The sequence below is a fragment of the Acartia tonsa genome, chromosome 2, assembly GCF_053477335.1.
Source record: "Acartia tonsa isolate MP-2025a chromosome 2, ASM5347733v1, whole genome shotgun sequence".
NCBI lineage: Eukaryota > Metazoa > Arthropoda > Copepoda > Calanoida > Acartiidae > Acartia > Acartia tonsa.
In genome coordinates, this window is record NC_137261.1 from 49,854,815 (window position 1) to 49,875,734 (window position 20,920).

The window sequence follows — 20,920 nt, forward strand, 5'->3', positions numbered from 1 at the left end:
ACTTAGTATTGGCAGACAAACATCCTGTTACTTTAGTGAAACGCAAATAAAGACTTACAGCTTAAAAAACGAGCGAATAAAAAAAAGGTATTTTTAGCAAGGAAATGTAATTTTATTGATAAGGAAAAAGTAAAGTTTAATAAAAAAATAGTACTAAGACATAAATTGATTTTATTTTAGGATTTGCAACAAAGAAATGGCAAGAATTTTATGCTGTAAGAAAAAAGGACTCGCGAGTTAAAGAAAAGATGTATGCTCCAGATGAGCCTTGGTGTCCGACTGCCAGCTAAAATCTCCCAGCAGTACCCATATTAGTTATTACTATTGCCATAAAGCCTTGACTTAGGCCCCGTGCGCAAATATTCTAACACACTCCTTTGTTGCGAAATTATTACATTGCATTCATATAATGTAACATATCTTTTAATAATCACAAATTTCATTACATTTATTAATACAATTAATTAAAAATAAAATTCATTCTAATACACAATATAGTTTTAAAACCTAATTTGAAATAAACGAGTCCGGAAAAAGTCCAAATTTGGTTACACGGGAGTGTTTTAATCTATTTGACCATATTCATGCGATATATGTGAAAAAGTATTTGCGCGGATTTGTGCTAAAACAGACTTATTATTATTCATTGAATAACTTTGTTCTATTGTATAAAAAAAAATGTTATTTAAATATAAAATGTCTAAAAAGTGTTATATTTTACTGATTTATTATATTTAATTGTTAAAATTCGTACTGTTTTTGCATGAAAAATGATAAAATGATCAAAAAGTAGTATTTTTTAATACACGGAGTCGGATGTTTAAATTCATAAGGACTGACATTTTCTTGGAACTTTTTCCCGAAACCGAATTTTCCCCTTCAAGTCTTAAAACTTCGTTTTTACTATTTTTACTAGTATTTTTTAAGAAAATTAGTAAATTATGAATATTTTGACTGTTATGAGTGGCCAATTTCTGCAATATTGTATGTCTTATTTTGTACTCAAAGTTTTAGCATTCTAATAGCTTGAACGCCCTTGCTACAGGCCTGCGTGGTCTGACATTTATTTTTTAGGCGCGCCTTTAAAATAGGCAATCGTTAGATTACTTCAAGAATATTCTAGAAAGAAAACATACTCATACAGAAGCTAGGCCACTCTATAATTATCGAACTTAAAATGTCTATTTTAAAGAAAATGCATTATAATTTATGGATAAAAAGGGTTCTGTAAATAGAAAAACCATGAATTATAATGCATGTACCCCCCAAATAAAATGAGAAACACAATTCCCCATAAATTGTGTTTTTGTTTTTGCCACCTATCTCTTGCTAAAAAATTTTTAAGGATTGACATATCAAAATACTAATTTCAATTGCAACAATTTTTGTTCTTTTTATATTTTGTGGCTTTTTTTGTAGTTTTTCTATAATTTTAATCTTTTTTTGTTTGCTCTCTTTAATAATTTTCTTTTGAACTAATAATATATATATATATGTCTCACTATAAGATTGCAATTGAAAATCAAGAATAATAAAAATATGTAAAAGTATTCCTTATACGAAAAAAATGTCGTCTTTTTTAAAGTTTGCGCTTGAATGCCGCGCAACATATTTTACGTTAAAATTTATGTATCACATGAAATGAAGCTTAAGAGAAAATTTTCTTTTTATTTTATAAGTAAAAATTGATCATTTTGTGATAAAAACTATCTTGGGACGTATATTGAATACTTTTCCTTATTAACTAGTGATAACGAATAATATAGGACATGTTATAATATATCGATAATATAGTTTTTCTTCTTTTTTTCAACTTTTGTGCTTTTTTTTTTAATGTTCTAAATTTTTTTCAGATTAAATTTACGGACTTATTGTTTTTTTCGAGACCATGGCAGTTGCGAGGGTCGCCGCTAGTGTGGGGTTAACAATGCAAGAAATTAACCTCCTTAATTTGTTTAACCCTTCCCTAGTAGCGGACCTCGCAGCTGACAGAGACGGGGAGGGCGTTCGGCTTATGATTCAGGTTGCTTTTTGAGACAATTTTAACTTTTTTCTATTAATGTGGTTCCCTTTTAGGAGTACAGAGTTCTTTATAGATTTTGTACTGAGGTAGGTTCTCTTGTAAACACTGCTGTTCTTGAGCTCCATGTCGATGATATGATGCAGGTTTTTTGTTGCTGCTGGCGCAACTGCTTCTGAGGTAAGGTAGGTAGGTTTTATGCCTACTTGTGCAGCGAGTTCTCAGACAATCAAGGTAATGAAAGTATGTAATACTCTGCTCCAGGTGGTAACCATCAATGGCAATGAAAGACAAAAATGCCATTTTGTTGAAAATTGTCTTAATCACACTTGTAAACCATCCAGGTGTAGTGTGTGGTGGTAGCTGTGTGTAAGATATCCAGGTATCAACTGTGTATATGATATTTAGGTATCATATGTGGTTGCAACTGTATGTAGGATATTCAGGTTTGATTTTCGTTGACACCAGTGTGTTGCTAACCAATATCCGCGGCCTAAAATCCATGCCCGAATCCTCCATCTGCTTGTCAGCCTATTTTGAGGACCGCTACTCTTCAGGACCAGCTAGCACCCCTCTCATGCCATAGTCACGTATCCGTCCGGTCTCACATAACTGCAATGTTTAGAATTAGAATCATATAATTTTAATCATAACAAAAACCCTAATTAGAGCATAAAAACTAAATCATAATTTTAATCATATTAGGATCTTAATTAAAACGTAAAATTTTAATTTCTAAACTAATAATGGACTTATTTCAGAGGCAACTGCGGGAGTACCATCGCCTTGGACTACGGTTTCCTTCCCTTGACCCGTCCTATGAGTGTCCGTCCTGCGAGTGTAGTTCCCCCATCCCTAATGATACCCTTTTCTCTATCTTAGGTTTGGGGGTACTCACTTTGGTCCTGGCAGTTTTAAAAATAGGTAATCTTAAAAAAATTTACTTTTTTATCTTTTATTCTTTTTTTTTTTTTTTTGGTTTTTTAAAGACTTTTAATGCTTTTTTTTCTCATTTTTTCTGATTTATATACTTTATTTAGCTACAATATTTTTACTTTCTAAGTGACAATTTCTACGTATATATAAAAAGTGACAAAATATAATTAAATTGGTGACAAACAATATAATTAGAAAAGTGACATAGTCTTAGTTAATTAAAATTAAAAAATGTTACTTACTTTATTTTTTATAACACTAGCCTTCTCTGTTTCTTTTTATATGGGGAAAAATTAACAGAGGAAGGTTTGTTTGAATCAACACATAAAATTCCCAGAGCATAATTGACTTTTTATTTGTTGTTTCAAACATTTCTTTTTAGCATAATGCAAAAAAAATTGCTTATTACAGTTTATTTTCGCTTTTATCGATATTGATATAGAAAATAGTTGTATTTTAACCTATTTGATTAAATTAAACCTTAATGGTTTTGTGTACACAACTATTCCCTATTTCACATGCATAGTAATGATAAATAGTTTATCCTTTAAATTTTCGCTTTTATAGAAGTTGTAACTAAAAAATAGTTATTTAGTTAATTTTTTAACCTTTGTGGTTAACTTTTTATTCAATAACTACTTTTTATTTCGATCTAATTAAGGAAACTATATTTCTTTATAGTTATGTAGGCTTTTTGCTACTTATTGATGTTGTCTTTAGATTAGTTACCTAAAAAAAAGGTTATTTTAGGCACTTATTCTTTTGGTATTCTTTTTCTTTACATTTTGCTTGTTATTGTTGGGCTACTTATATTTTGAAACATATAATTTAGATTTTCTGATGACTGAGTCTTGTTTGATACCCATCCTTGACCAGTCGGGGAAAGAAAGCAAGATTATCCCCCTACCATTATTAATGATAGGGTCCGCAAGGCGGTATTATTCAGGATCAGCCAATAGTTTTTTTCTAAATTATTTGTTTCAAAAAACTCTAGTAATAGTAGTTCTATTTTTTATATAAATCTAGTATGATTAGAAATTATACCTGTCGTGATTCTATTCTATTTTTAATAGATACTTACTTATAAAATTTTATGGATCTAAGCTTAGGATTATTTTTTAATAGTTGAATAATTGAAATATTTTTAGTCGCTAAAAAAAAATAATTAGTTAGTTAGTCTTTTGTCGTGTCAGCAGTAGTTTTAATTATCATAATTAGTCATTATTTGTAAGAGTTGTCATATTGTCATTTTACTAACTTGTAACTAGTCATCTTGTGTGACTACTACCTGGTTGGGTCTTACTGGTATCAATTCATATTGCGCCGGCAAGGGATCTTGTTTGCGGCAGCATATGCACTTAACTAAGTTTGTTAAATCTTTTTTACTCATAGGAAACCAGCGAAATTCTCTTGTAGCCCCTTTAAAGAAAAAATTTACTAGGCAGGAATATATTATGATAAATGAGTTGAAACCAGTAAAGCTAAGCCAGGCTAATATCGTCCAAGACCACGTTTTAAAAAATGTCAAAATCGTGGCCCATACATCCCCAATTCTTGGCACGTGAAAATACTCTTTTATTATTTCATTGGTGATTATAAATTTTGTTATAAGACCACCTGACTGTCCTATGATTTCACAATCTTCGTTACAAGTATATTTTAGACCAAGAATCAGTTTTCTATTTGCCCCTGTTCTGAAATCAAAAATATAGTCACATATATGTTTGGTATCAACAGCACATGTTAAATCTTCAAATTTTGTTTCCTTTTCTGTACAATAAATGGACTTTCCTATTATTATGACTCTATTGCAAATTTTGTTTGGGGGAAATTCTGGTGAATAAACTGAATCCTTGTCTAATTTATACTTTGGCGTAAGACCGAAAAAAACTGGTTCATATTTGTACCCCTTATCATGATTATTTTTGTAATATTGTATAGTTTCGTCCTGATATAGTATGGCTAGGGGAGGATTTTGGGCATTTAAAGCATTGCAAGTGCTAAAAATAAGAGGGTTGATGATCTTGGGTTTCTCATCGGTTGGGACCACATATTCCAAAAATGATTTTACTAATAAAATTTCATGCATAATTCTACTATGTACTTTTTCGGTTAAATCTGAATCTTTTCCTTTTAAAGCGTCAATTATTTTTTGGACCCTAACTGCCCTACTTGTAACTGGTATATCAGATTTTTCTTGGAATACTATGGTACCATCCGATGGGAGATCCCTGGGCATCCTCCTTTCTAGCTTAGATATAGTTAGCCTATTTGTCCTTAAGTCATCAGATAGTGTCTTAAATTTGTCATTAATATTGTCCAAAATATTTTGTTTAATTTTCTCGGGTAAAGTTTCTATCTTATTAGACAGTTCTTTGTATACATCGTCGGAAAAATTGTCAATAAGCATGTCAGATTCCTGGTCTGATCCTACCGTTCTAGTTATATCATGATTTTTAGGATCCATAATTGCAGATAATTCTTCACCTTCACTTCTCTTATTTAGTCTTAATTGCCTATTCTCCTCTTTTAAACCATTAATAATCTCTTTGTCTTGTCTTTCTGTCCAACTTCTTTCCGCTTTTAAAAAGTCAATAGTATATCTAGATTCTTCAATTAATTTTATCTGTTGTGACCTAATATCAAAAATGTTGCCCACTAATTTTTTAATTTCATTATCTTTTGACCGAATATCCCGTTCCTTTTCACTGATTATTTCCCTTTTTTCAAGAATTTTACCCTCAAGGATTGACTTTTCATTTAATAATCTCTCATATTCTAATTGTTTGTTTTCAAGTTTACTGTCGCTTAACTTTATTTTATCCGTTAAATCCTGGTTGTTTAAACTTAGCAAGGCTATTGTTCTATCCTTTTCACCCAAATTGTTAGACTTAGTCTTAGTTTCTTCATCTCTCCTATCTATCCCTTCCTGTAATATATTATTTTCTCTACTTAAAACGCCCTTTTCTGCTAAACATCCTTCCTTCTCCTTTTTTTCTCTCTCCTTCTCTTCCTTCTCATTTGCTAATAATGTTTGAAAATTATCCCTTTGCATAGTAATAGTACTTAACTCTTCAGTTAACCTATCTTTTTCTTTAATCAACTCACTTTTTTCATTTTCTAAACAAGTTTTCTCTCTAGTCGTGTCTATCAATAGTTTTTCTTTCCCCTGTAATTTTAGATTAATTTGTTCAATTTTTTCTTTACTTTCATTTTGAACTTGTTGTAATTGCTTATTAAACATTTTAATAGAATTGCCATTGTCAAAATTAAAATTATTAGTAATGTCCGTCTGTACTTCTTGGTCTTTTTTATTTAAAGTGCCAGTTGTGATTCTGGAACTATCCCTAGTGCCAGTTGTTATTCTGGAACTATCCCTTAGATTATTACTAGAACCTAGATTATTTTCTTCACTATCCATAATCAAATTATCCTCTGGAACTGGTATAAAATTATGTTTATTTTTGTCAGTCCAGTCCATCCTTCCAGGATTGTCTTGACTACCATCAGAGGTACTCTCACCGTCAGTCAAATCCATGTCAGAACTATCTAGACTATTTACTATTTCATCTGATACTTTCCTGCTAGGATCCTCTCTATCTATCATAACTTCCATCTCCTTTTCTTCAATGTCGTCTGTATCTCCTATACTCTCTATTTCCTCTAAGAACTTATTGTCAGAGTGATCTAACTCTAAACTATCTATTTTTTCGTCTGTCTGTTGGTTAGTCTGTTTATTATTATCTGTGCTGGCTATGTTATTTGCAAAATTACCACCTACTTGTTGTGGAGTTATATCTGTATTTAATGGAGTTTTATCATATAACTTACTGTCGTCAGATGTTTCGATAGGTATTAATAACTTACTGTCATCAGATGTTTCTATAGGTACAATTAACTTACTGTCATCAGATGTTTCTATAGGTACAAATAACTTACTGTCATCAGATGTTTCTATAGGTACAAATAACTTACTGTCGTCAGATGTTTCGATAGGTATAATATTGTTTGTACTATCTGTTTCTTGAAATGATATATCACCTGTTTCTGGAACTTTATCTACTGATGGTATATTTAAAGTAGGTTCTATTTCACCTGAACTAGGAGTTTGATCCTTAGTTACCTGATTCCTAATAATGTTTTTGTTCCTAATGGGTGAGTTATCAATTACAAAATCGTCTTTTCGATCTGTTGGACCGGTTCTGTGATCGATTTTTATAATGACCTTTTCATGAGATTGTGCATTACCTGAAACATCTGATTCTTCGTCTAGTGTACCCTCCATATCATCATCCGAATCAATAGTGGGCACATTATCAAAAGAATTGTCAATATTGATAGGTATATCGTCCTCATTATCAACATGTGTATTGTCAATCTGTTCGTCAGTTTTAACATTATTGGCTATGTTGTATTGATTAATTTCCTGGTCAATTAAATCCTGATTATTTCTGCTCCTTTTCTTATTTTTTTCAACCCAATCCCTCCATATTTGTCCAGGAAAATAATCAATACCTAGCTTTTGTGCCAAATGTACCCGATATCTTATTCTTAATTTCTTTTCTGAATCAAGTTCTGAATATTCCCAATTTGCCTTTTTAAATATTTTAATTAACATGTTTCTCCTGTTTTTCTGCCCAAAATAAAGTGCAGTATTGATAATGTAATTCTTTTTTTCTTGTTCAGAAAGGTCATTAAAAATAAGATTTCCTTGGAAAATTTTATTGTAGCTAGTCTCATAACTCCAAGCTTGATAATTAACTACTGCTTTAGTCCTTGGCCGTTTTCCTCTTTTATTCCTAACTAATGGTTTTGGGGATGTATCCTGTGCAGCATGATCTTTAATAATATTTTCTATTTCGATAAGTAGTGCATCAAAATTTGCTATTTTACAACTCAGTGCTTCTTGAGGCCTATTTAATCTTTTTAGGTGATTTGTTAGGTCACTTAATGCATAGGATATTTCCCCCAAACCTTTTGATTGGAAATCAAGTCCCAGAAACTCAGTGATTTTTTGTAGTATAGTTGATCCTGCATATTTTCTGGATATTGATTTCCAATCTGACTCATCTAATATTTCAATAGATAAAGCTTGCGGGTTATAGTAATATTCAGAATAAGCTGTGGTGGGTAGGAGATGACTACGTCCTAGAAAATCTACCTCTTTTGGGTCTAGGCTTCTTGTTAGTTGTAGATGGAATATTATTAAAACCAGCAACTTCATTCTAAAGAAATAATAAAGTTTTAGCAATAAAAGATTTATGATTTTTCTTGACCATAATTTGTCTTAAAGTATTATTAGGAATATCTTGTTTTAAGAAGGAAGTAGGAAAAAAAATTTGATAACAAAAATTAAAAACTATTGTATTTCATAAAAACTTGCAAAAAAAACTTAATGGCATATTAATTTGGGTATCTTAAAAATGAATATATTTCTTGAGGCTGTAGCTTTCTGCCTATGGACATTTGGTATAAACAACAGTGTATCCCTATAGTCCACCCCATGACCATAGATTCATGGTGTATCAAATGATGGCCGTTGAGCAATGTCCTTTCAAAACCCCACACTTGGTTAGGCTTATCCTTGATCCACTTACAACTTCTCGTGTATCCACAAGAAGCTAATGTATTCATTTTTGCTACCTTAAATATAAGCTGCCAATCTAAAACTCTATCTTCAAAGTGCGCATAGAATTCCTGTACTGCTAAGTCTACGTCTGACATGGGGTATGAGAAGATAGGGGGGTTCAGGTATATTATGGTTTCAAGATTTTTTTCTGTCCTTTCCTTGACATCTAGATGGTTTATAAAACCTTGGATAACTACTCCTGATGCAAAAGGTGATACAATCTGCCCTATTTTAAGGAATTCTATATGCTCTCTGATTATAGATTGGATATCTAAAATGCAGCACACGTCTGTTTCAAGATTTCCCATATCTTTAAATGCTTTCCCCAAGTCTAAAAAGTCTCTTGTAATAATTTTCTTTATTTTAAACCCATATGTCTCAGTCACTGGTCGTCCGTTATATGAAGTCAAAATGTACGTGGGTAACTTGCTTGGGAAAGACATTCTTTATGGTCTGAAAGAATCATATGTTTGGTTAATCTTTATTCTAGCCTTGGGCATTGGGTTAGCATTTGGTGTTAGATATGATTCGATGTATTTCCTCCATGCTTGAGTATAATCGGGTGCAATATGAAGGCCATTGTCCTGGCTCGCCATAATTTCCTTCAGAATTAACCTTACAAAACCATGGTGTTTCAAAACCCTTTTTCTGGCAAATGTTGTTTTTTTCTTCAAAAACCATTTTTTGATGCCATCACTTTTTTCAAGAATTTCCACTAGGTTTAATTCTGGTAGAACGAAAGCGAGCCAGTCCGATAGCGGCTTCTGTACTATGATGTTAACCCCCTCCTTTTGCCAATACTCAATCTCTGTTCTGATAAGATTCTTAACCTTTTCATCATTCTTTTTGTGGTCAGCCCTTGGGTGTTTTTTGCAACATTCAAAAACAAATCTTGGATGATTTGGGAGAAAAACAATTCTTTCTCCCAATTCATCAACTTTGACATCATTTCTTTTCAACAGCCTTATCAGAAAGGTTAAGAATCTTCTCAGCAAGAGTGGAAAAGTGTCAAGCTTTTGAGGGTCAAATGGAATTTCTGCTACTGGGTTATGGTTTTTTGGGTTAGCAATATATTGGTTGAAGTAAAGACTATTGTTAGTCACATTTAGTAGGAATTTTGTTTTGTTAGTCACATGCTTGGGCATATCATATAGAATGTTTTGTAGTAAGTCTCTCCTACTACCGTCATATAGTTCCTGGAGGTTTGTTACCCTATAATACCTAATATTTGGAGCACCACCCTCCTTTGGAAATATCTTTTTTAAGAAAGATCCACCGAAAGCTATAACGTTACATTTTCCTTTACCTCCCATTTTATCTGTAATTTTACTCATTTAAATAATCCTTTCTTTTCTATTTTAGTTTTATCCAGGGAGCAGTTTAATGGCTTTTGGGCCATTGCTGCTTCCTGGTTCCTCGGGAGGAGGAGGAGTCAGCCGGCAGAAGGAGGAGTGGAGAGAGACGTGGAGGAGAACGGGAGTAGGAGTGAGAGAGTGAGCGGGAGTGAAGGAGTGAGTGGGAGAGGAGAAATATCAGGGGAGCTAGCCCCTGTAGCACAAAATGATTCCTACTGTGTTATATCATAATAAGGTATTATTTTATTTTTCTCAAATTTTCTTAATTTTATCCCTACATTCCTGAATCATAAAAATGCATTTTATTCAAAAGAAATATGGCTAATTTGTTCAAAATATTATGACTTCTAGACAGCGCAAATTTATTTAATGTTTTATTCAACTCATTCATCTTATTTCATTCTAAACACTCATATTTTACTTGACTCATTTACTCATAAAAAAAAATGTTTTTTGGTTCATTTGTATTCACACAGACTATTTTTACTCATTTAATATATCGCACTTAAAACTTTCTAATTCACACAAAAAAAAATTGCATACAATATACTGTAAAAAAAAATTCATACAAACATATCACTGTAAAAAAAATTTGCCTTATATTATTTTCGCTTTTTTCTACACATAAAAATCATATTCACTCATTTTCTCACACTATTTTATTCATAATGTTTCCCATTCATACTAGAGAAAAAATGCTTTCACACTTTTTGGCGCACACTTTCTTAAAGTATAATACCCTTAGTCGTTAAAATTAATTAGTATTAAAAAACTGTTTACTCATTTAAATTTATTCTTGATTTTACTCTGAGCAAAATCCATATATCTCTCAAGTTAAATGATTTAATATGTTTTTTCAAAATCGCGGAGAAAATTATTGTTTGCTGTAAAAAAAACTTATGATAAAAAGAATCGTTTTTGTTATATTTGCTATACCAATTTCAATGTTTGTCTTTAGTTACTTGTCATATGTCTTTTTGCTTACTAATACAAATTGCTAATGATTAAATTTTGCTGTTTTTTAGGAACATTACTGTTATTATGATTGGCTATTAATTTATGAGGTTAGTTTTATTCAAGTTTTAGCACTGTTTTATTCTACGACTCATTTCCGTTAAAAGTAATATAACCATAAAAAAAAATATGAGTGAAAATAGTTTAGTGGAACAGTGTGATAACTTTTTCGTGAGGAATATTATTTGTGACTGCGAGTAAGTTTTTTGCTTATATTTCTTAGATTAGAAGTTTTAAAACTAAGCTTAGATCACATAATGGTAACAAAAAAAAATGTTTTATATCTTTGACTAGTTAATATAATGGCAATAAACTTCTTTACTTTTAATAGTTAGGATAATGGCAAAAAAAAACTTTTTACTTTTGATAATTAGGATAATGCTTATGACATATTTAGTTCTGGGTTTAGATTTTTAAGAACGATTAGAAGCAAACTTATTTTTTATTTTTGTATTACAAGAAACTAATTGTTAATATATATTTTTAGGAATTCATCTGAATATGAGTTCTACTATGGTTTGGGAGATCTCATGTCCGAAGACGACTTTTCGACTTTTGGTTCGATTCCGGGCTACGACCTTGGTTTCTGCTCTATTTCTTTGATAGTTAGTCTATCTTTAAAGGTAAATTCTGCTTTTTAATGGGAAAAGAAATATTTATTTTGATATCAGTTATTTTATTTTCTTAATTTTCTTTAAATTTTTTGTTCTACCATGGATTTTTTATATATACTATTTTTAGGCCTTATGCTAGGTTCAAATTCGATACCCGCTTGACTGATATTAGAATTTATATTCATTTATACCTCTCCCCTTTTAAAAAAGCAAAACAAAAGTTTTTTCTTTATTATTATTTGCATTTCAACACTTATTTTCAAATATTTGACATGATAGTATTTACATAAAGATTATTTTTTTAATACATAATACATTTAATATATTTTTTCACTAAAGATTATTTGTTTCATTTAATCACTTTCCATATCTATTTGTTTTTGGCTGTCTTTTTCATATGGGCCTTTTTTATTATGAGGCTGTATAGCCCTAGTAATGAAACCCATACCTTTATTATAAAGGTGCACTTCTTGCTGAAAAGATATATAAAGTTTATCAATGTCCTCAATTTTTTCAGCAAGGTATAAAGAATATCTTGTTCTTTCACAAGCTGTCAGTATCACTTTATCTATCAGTCTATCGTAAAATGTATGCATTTGTTCACTATGATATTTAAAACGTGGTATTAGGTCTATGATACCCCTAAGATCTCTTCTTGTAAAGGTCTCCATTGTCCTTAAATCCAGGCAAATAGTTTTCAATTGTGATTTTAGTTGGAAAACCTTTGAAAAAATTTCAGGGGTATCTAGGACTTTAACTTTTCCGTTTTTATCAAAAATTGGATAATTAAGTTGATTCTCAAAAAATTGTTCATTTGTTTGATGGTAAACAGTGCTCAATACATACATATGATGCATATTTATTTTAGTTTTTATTCTGAAAATTTGATATATCCTTTTTAATTGTCGTCAAAAATCAGTGTTTAAGTATATTTTATAGAAATGCAATTAGTTTTAAAACATAGGTTTTTATTTCATAAATGATTAAAAGAAGAAAAATCACGAAACCTAGCATTTATACTTGTTTGATTCAAATATTGAAAAATTCACCCAACCTTTATATTGAAATGCAAATTAACAATATATTATATTTATTAGCAGAAAAGAACAAATTAATTTATAATCATATTAATAAAAAATTCTTCGCGTAGGCGTAAATATTCATCAATAATAGGTCTCAGGCGAACGACAATGGTCTCGCGATCGTCACCATAGCTGGGATATAGTGAGAGAAAGACACTATATAAGCGTTCCAAACGTGCATGAAATCCTGTAAGGAAACCTTCCCTAACTCTCATAGGCAATTCAGGATTGTTGAACCTGGTCACACTCTCGTATTTAACTTCATCCAACACTTTATCCAATAAAGCCTTAATATGAGCTTGCAAATTTTCAAAATTAAGGTCATTTACAAGTAAGGCCTTAGAATTTTCCAGCACATTTTCTGCAAACGACATTTTTCAAACAGAAAATATAAATGATAAAATCATACCCATTGCAAACTATTTTATACCAACAGAATAAAGCGCATTGCTCACAAGTAACACCTCTCTAACCTGTCTCAAATAAATTCCTATTGGCGCGCTTAATTTGCGCGTTAATTAGGTTATCTTTGTATTTTTATTGAAAATATTTCCGATCTATTTTATTTTCGTTTTATGGATGGTTTATTTGTCCTTGCGCGCGCGTATTCTCATCTGGCGTGCTCACAGAGTTTTAATGTTTTCTGGATTTGGTTGTATTTTTAGTTTGTTAGTAAATATTTATAAAGAATGGCTGCAAGCGAAACTGTTAGATTAATTTGGGAGGATTTGACTAACGTCATGAGGAATGCACATAGATATCTGCAAATGAGGGTTGAAACCTCTGACCCTACCGTTGATAGACAGGAGGTGGTTAGACTATTGGATGTTCAAGAAACTTTAGTCGCAAGGGTCTTGCTCTGTCGGCCTTTGCCGGGAGAAACTGAGGATGTTCAACTTGCTAAGTTGAAGTCTGTAGAAGATGATGTAGAGATGCATCAGCTCTGCGTTTTTCATGTTTAAACAAATTATTTGTGTTTCAAATATACATTAATAAATGTGAAAATTATTTTATCTATTTTATTTTATATGATACTTTCTAAGATTTGTTTAATAATTTTGCCGCCTTTTTTATTGTCTAGCTGCCCGCAGCTGTTATGTAGATTAGTTATTATTTTAATTGGTTTAAAAAAGGGGGTGTTATTTATTTCTCCAGGTGGTAGCTAATAAACCTTTGTTATTTGGCGCGTTTAATTTGCGCGTGATTTGGTTTATCTTTGTATTTTAATTGATGTTTGCTTGGTTTGTTTGGTTTTATTTTAGTTGTGTTTGGTTGCTTATTGAGAAAATGTCTACATTTGCTAGCCGCGAGGCTCTAAAAGTTATTTATGGTGATTTCACTAGAAATATAGCCAAACTTGTGGTGGGTTTACAAAACGGAGAATTTGGAGATTTAGCTTCTCAAACTGATCGCGATAATTTTAGAAGAGAGTTGCTTGACCTAGAATTTGAGTGGGTCAGCCGTTTCACTCCAGATGATTCTAAACCTGATACCTTTGGGGATGGTTTTATCGAATATTCGAATGACTACATTGCGTATATCCGTCGAAGATTCGATTCAATTTCCAACAGAATCTGTGAGAAAACCAGCGGCAGTTTTCCTTGAGTTTGAAATATTGTCTTTAATGCTTCTAAATTAATTCTTCAATAAATGTTGGAAAATTGTTTTTTATTTGTTTTTAAAACGGCGTAATAATTTATTAATAATTGTTATTAAAAGGTTAGATTTATTTTATATTGTAAGATTTGTATTGGAAAGAATTTTAATTTAGCGCATTATTATACAGCATTTTGTTATCCAATAGAAATTAGTTAATGACAGGTCACTGAGGTTTACTCGTGAGCTTGATTCGCATCCCTAGCCAAGAGGAACAATAAATAGCAATGAACCAATGTCCAAATAAAACAGTAAATAATATAAACGGAAAATATATTTGTGATCGCTTTTTTGCTTTTGGATTTTTTAAACTAATATGTTCTTTTATTTATCTGATATTATGATTAGAGCTAAAATGTTAGGAGAATTTTCAATATTAGAGTCCCAATTTTGTGTACTTTTATGACTTGAATATTACTCTATGATATTAAAAAAAAATTTCCATGATATTGAATAAAAAAATATCCATGATAGTATAACACTTTTAGTTGTTATTTGTTTGACTGAAAATGAGAAAAAAAATATTAAAAGAGAAAGAGATGTTCAACTTATTTAGGTTCTAAATACAGAGCTGCTTTTTTGTTTAGATCTAGGACTGTTTTTTTGAAAAGTTTTATAATTTCTAATAGTATGAGCTGTCTATAAGGCCTAATTATTGTTTGTGAACTGATTCTTATATATTTGCTAAATTTTAAAGCAGCTTTGTATGAAGACCTTATTATATTGAACACTTTTTCCTCGTATTTACGTTTACATTTGCATTTTTTTCGTCTTTCCCTTATTTGCTGTTCATTTTCTATCCTGGATATATTATTTTGCAGGAATCTCAGAGTTTGATTTATTAATAGTCGAAGATTAATCAAATGCAAGTTTTGCTGAATAATGTTAATTTCTATTTCAATTTTATTGGCATTTGTAAAAACATGAGAATTTCTTGGGATACACATTATAAAACTATTTAAGATTTGTCAAAAAATGCCCACTTATAAAATATTATTTGTCTATCAAAGTCTTCATACGCTTTACTTATTAGTTTTGTAGTAGTTGCGCTCCAGGAAAATATTACTTGAAAAGCTATATTTATGTTGTCAGATGTTTTTACCTTCCTACACAATGTAATGAGATTGTTTATTTTAGAATTTACGTATTTAAATTGTTCTTTATGATAATTTAGTCTAGAATCACTTGTGATATTACATACTAATAATATACATTCCCACAAGTTTAAAAAGGAGTCGAAATCATTGAGTATCAGTTTTAAAATTGCAAAATGTTCCCTAATTTCTTGTGTTGCTAATTTTATGTACATTTATCTTTTTTGAGACCTAGTTTTGTAATGACAGGAATCACTTACATGCGCTTTATTTCTTACCCCACTACTGCCGAACCCCTTGTTTCCCCTAACTGTCTCTTTGTTTTGTCTGACTGTCCTTGGTATTTCATCTATACTAACAAAACCTTTATTTTTCTTATTTGGTTCTCTATTTTGTCTGACCGTATGTGGTATTTCGTCTATTACCTCTATTTTAGGATGGCAAATCTTCTCTATTACTAACTGGCCTATTCTGTCATGTACTCTAACTTGAAAAGCTTTATTCCCATTATTTATAAGTAAAACCCCAATGTTACCCCTAAAATCTTCATCAATTACCCCTGCCCCTATATCAATGCTGTGAAAATATGATAATCCTGATCTAGGTGCTATCCTTCCATAAGTGTTTTTAGGTAATTGTACTGCGATATCTGTCAAAATTAGCTGTCTTTGATGTGGTTTAATTGTTAAATTTTCGGCAGAAAACAAATCAAACCCAGCGCTTTTTTGGTAAGCTTTATATGGGACTTTTGCTTTGTCAGATATTAATCTAATTTTCAGTACGTCAGACATTGGTTTAGTTATGTAGTGGCTTTGTTTTAAATGAATATTAATTCAGATTTAGGAGTTGGAGATATTTAAAACCAATTATTATGATAATGTTGGAAAGCTATAATTAGGGTGCTCAATTAGAAACTTTGATTTACTTTGTTTGATGTATTTAATAATCAATGAATTTGCAAATATAATTATACCATAGAGTTTTATTTTACAGTTGTCACTTTTGATTTGTTTATTAAAGATAAATATAGTTTTAAAAATCTTCTGAAAAAAGTCAAGGTGTTCTAATTCTTTGAAAAGAAATTCAGATGAAATTACTTTTTTACGCCTATTTATTGCCTTCCAAATTTGCAAGAATTTATTATATATCTTAAGAGTGGTTTTGAGTACTTCCAACTCCTTATTAATAAATGAAATCAACATTGGGTTAGTGTTTTTGTTAATAACATATTTGATAATATTTATATGATTCACTAGCTTTTCTATTATTCACTTGCTTATTACTAAAGGTGTATCGCTAATGTTTAGGCTTACCTCCCCTCTATTTGCTAGCCCCAAAATTTACCTAGAGAAAAAGGATAAGATTTGAATAAATATCTTTAAAAATTATCATAGTTTATATTAGTCTATATTCTCTCATTTGTCTGTATTTCCTTAATTTTCTATAGTATTTTTATAGTATTCTTAATAAGTAGTATTACGCAGCTTAACTCTTAATAGTATTTATCTTTTATTTGATTGGTTGGTGTAAAGTATCATAAACTGTTGTTTTTTATATGTTTGATTTTAAATATTTTATTTAACAGTTTTTTTATTAGGACTCAAAAATTCATTTTTAGAAAACTATTCTCTATTCTATTCGTGTATAAAAAGATACTTTAAAAGGGTTGTAAAAAGTTGAATGGTTCGTTACGGGCCTTACAATAGCGAGGCAGCGTAGCATCTCTTATTTAATTTATCTGTCAGTCTCAAAAAACTTTTTAATTTTTTAACAAGAAATATCTGCTATTACTTAATGTTATATCTAAACTTATTCAAATATGTATAAATGTCAAAATGTTTTAAATCTTTTTATGAGAAAACATTTTAATATGAATTGTTGCATTAATCATTTTTAGTCCTATTTCATTTTGTTTTACTTAAGAAAATAATCTAAATTGTGACTAATGTACTTAATTTTAGTATGAAAAGTACTCAAAGATTTATCTAAAAAAAACCAGAAATAATGTTGTCATTTAGATGGTATTTATCCGATTAAGTTTTAATTTTATTTTTCGGCGCTAAAAGAAATAATTGAGAAGAACATTTAAATGTGATATTTGTAGTAATTCATTCGAATTTAATAGTTTTCGCTCATAGCGATGAAGATTTAATGTTTTAGAGTCATTTACTTGTGATTTACGTAATAATTCCTTTAATCTTTACGCCGCTACGGCTAGACAGTAAAAGTTTAATTTTTAAAACCATTCACGTGCGTTTTATGTATAAATTCTTTTAATCTTTACTTCGCTACAATTAAACAGTAAAAGTTCAATATTTAAAACTATTTACGTGTGATTTATGCGTAAATCCTTTTAATCTTTACGTTGCTACGACTAAACAGTAAATGTTTAATTTTTAAAGCCATTTACATGCAATTTATGCATAAAATCTTTTAATCTTAACGTCGCTAGAACTAAACAAATAAAAGCTTAATATTTAAAATCATTTACATGCAATTTATGCATAAAATCTTTTAATCTTAACGTCGCTAGAACTAAACAATAAAGGCTTAATATTTAAAATCATTTACATGCAATTTATGCATAAAATCTTTTAATCTTAACGTCGCTAGAACTAAACAATAAATGCTTAATATTTAAAATCATTTACATGCAATTTATGCATAAATTCTTTTAATCTTAACAGTGTTATAACTAAACCGTAGATGTTTAATGCTCAAGTTATTCTCATGTGTTTTATGCTTAAATTTATTTTGGCTTAATAATGCTAGAACTGAACAGTAAAAGTTTAATATTGAAATTATACACATGGATTTTAGTATTAATTTATTAATGCTAGATAGTAATAACTATTATTCAATTATGTCATTTTATTTCATTTCTTTTTAAGATTAATTTGTAGTAGTCTTTGACAATTTTCTGAGGATATATCATATTTTCAATGTTCTATTTTTATGATTATTGAAATGTTATTTGCTAATTATTTTATTTTATTTTAGGCATGCTTCCTGACTATTTGCCTGATTCTGTGTTACTACAACCGAATTTTGAAGAAAAGATTGGAAACAGCTACTAATAGAATTGGTGAGCTTGAGAAGAAATCTTCATTGAAAAAAACTTACTTAACGGGCCTTCGAAATCATTTCTACAAACTAAGCCCCCACGATGGGTGGGCCAGCATGGAAAACCTTGAAAACAAAGCGACCTCCGGGCCTGTGGCCACTGAGCCAGGAGATAACCCTATTTCGCCTCCAGAAGATTTTTCTGATTCGACCCTACCTACATGTGTTGCTGACGTTCACATTTCAGCTGTTAAGAACGATTCTAACCTTCCTTACTCTGTTAGCAACCCGCCGCCTGTGGATCCTACTGTACTAGTTAAAGGTGTGGGGATGGATGGTGAGATGGGGAAGGTAAGAATTTGCAAGTTGGTTACTTTAGAAAAACTAGTCTTATCCGTATACGTCTACACGGTGAAGCTACTCTGTAATTTATGTATTGTTTATCTGTCTTTTGTTAAACTACTTTATGATTTAATTTGTCTGTTATTATTTGAAAATGTGTTGTTTTTATCATTTTATATGCTTATTTAGAGATATCATCGCCAAGATCATATGATTCTGAAGTTTCAGTATGTGTTATTTGACTATCAGTTGGGGGGTCGGGGAGGGGGCGAAGTTTAGTTATTTCATTACTTATTCTTCGCCACTCTCTCAGATCCTCCAAAGTTATTAAATTAAAATGCCTACAGATTGATTTTGGAAGCTTATATTTCCCTACATAACCTTCGTCGATCTTTTTAAGTTGCTGCGGCGATAATTTTGCTTTGTCAGTAGTAAATATATTAACAATATCAATTAAAAATTTGCTTACTTCTTGCACTACCCATACTTCTAAGTCATAAACATTTTTATTTTTGTGATACAGTTCTTTTTTCTTTCTGTCGTTCCGAATTAGGCAAAGATCACCTATTTTGAAATTGTGTGGATATCTATGTTTATTTAGTTTTCGTAGTTCTTTTTCATGTTTTTGTATAATCTTATTCTTGTTTCTTTCATATATCTTCAAGAATGGTGTTTTTGCCAAATCGAAACGTTCAGATAGAGATAGCTTATCAAATGTAAAATTAGGTCTGAATAATTCATCATATTTATTTATTTTTCCATCAAAATTATATAAGGATAAGTGGTGTAAGTTATTAGGTGATAAGTCTAAACCCATGAGCTTAAAATTATTAACTTGGTTTACTGTAGCACATATTGCCTGTTTTATACGAACACTATCTTTATGGGCTGAGTAGTACCTTATCAGATTTTGAATGAGCTTAACACGGCGCTCAATATTTCCCCTGCTGGCAGAACGGTAGGGGGCACTATTTATAAAACGTGAGCCAATGGAATTTAAAAATTCTTCATTTTCTGCGTTCCTTATATTTTTACCATTATCGCTGTGGAATTTTTCCACCTGTCCATTAATAGCTACGTAATGTGCAAAACCTAATTGAATGTCTGATTTTTTTGTTTCTTCTAACATAAAAACTGTTAAATACTGGGTAGCTACATCACAGAAAATAAGTACTGCTTTTATTCTATCCACCCTTTCTTCTTTTCTCAGGGATGAAGGGAATTCCAACAAATCTACTTGGACTAAATAATTTCTTCTAAAATTATGGGCAGTAATGCTTGTACCTTTTTCTAATCTGTAGTTATTAGTTTTAGTTTGTGCACAAGTAGCACAAGACTTAATAATTTTTTTAATTGCTTCTAATAGAACTGATTTTACTTTTACATAATAAGTCCTTTTCATAAGATTATAAAGTCTATTTATCCCCGGATGAATTAAGTCAGCGTGGTGTGCTACTGCAAAATAATCATATAACTCTTCTGGCAAGATAATTAAGTTATTTTTATAATGTATTTTAGTTGGACTCACATTTTTTGTTAAACCTGTCATTATTTGACGTTGTATAAAATAACTTTTTCTAAGAAAATGACCATTACCCAAAGATAGATTTAGGGTAGGTCTAAGTATGGTATCTTCATTCAGAGTAGAGTCTGAATTCTCAGAATCAGTCTCAGAATCAGTTTTGTTACTACTTTCCTGTTTTGTAGAATTATTTGAATAGAATTTTCTTAAATCTGATCTTATTTTAGCCCTTTCATATCTATTTGCTTTTTTATTAAATTCTTTTTGAAGTTTTGCTTGTCTTTTATTTAATATTGAATTATTTTTTGATGAAAATAATGATCTTTCATATTGATTGCTAACCTGATCTGATTCTGGTTCTGAAAATTCAGGGTGTTCTAAACTAAATTCCCTAGAGACACTTGCATATGAAGGTAGGGGGTTTTTTTCCTCCTTATTGTTTGAAACAGTATCTACGTTTGGACTTAAGCCCATTCCTACTGAAGAATTATTTAATGTTGGGGGGAGGGGGTGTGATTCTCCTCCCCTTTCTGCCTTATTACTGTGAGGGTTTGACATTATATCTATGTTATTTTTAGTTTTTTCAAGAGTGA

The 20,920-nt window shown here is 30.5% G+C and overlaps 2 protein-coding genes across 5 annotated transcripts in view; both read left to right on the forward strand.

The window, feature by feature from the left end:
* The window catches only part of lig (ubiquitin-associated protein-like lingerer), a 498,059-nt gene that overhangs the window by 310,043 nt on the left and 167,096 nt on the right, over positions 1-20,920 (forward strand). The window lies entirely within an intron of this gene.
* On the forward strand, positions 1,144-19,084 carry LOC145312591 (uncharacterized). Its single transcript, XM_080151847.1, has 7 exons — positions 1,144-2,023; positions 2,782-2,944; positions 9,948-10,175; positions 10,966-11,004; positions 11,442-11,577; positions 18,401-18,814; positions 18,995-19,084. The coding sequence occupies exons 4-7, from the start codon at positions 11,000-11,002 to the stop codon at positions 19,082-19,084; spliced, it is 645 nt and encodes a 214-aa protein (XP_080007973.1). The 5' UTR covers positions 1,144-2,023; positions 2,782-2,944; positions 9,948-10,175; positions 10,966-10,999.

Coding starts and splice junctions, on each gene's coding strand:
- LOC145312591 (XM_080151847.1), top strand. Junction 11,578..18,400: donor TAGTTAGTCTATCTTTAAAG/GTAAATTCTGCT, acceptor ATTTTATTTTAG/GCATGCTTCCTGACTATTTG. Junction 18,815..18,994: donor TGGATGGTGAGATGGGGAAG/GTAAGAATTTGC, acceptor ATGCTTATTTAG/AGATATCATCGCCAAGATCA.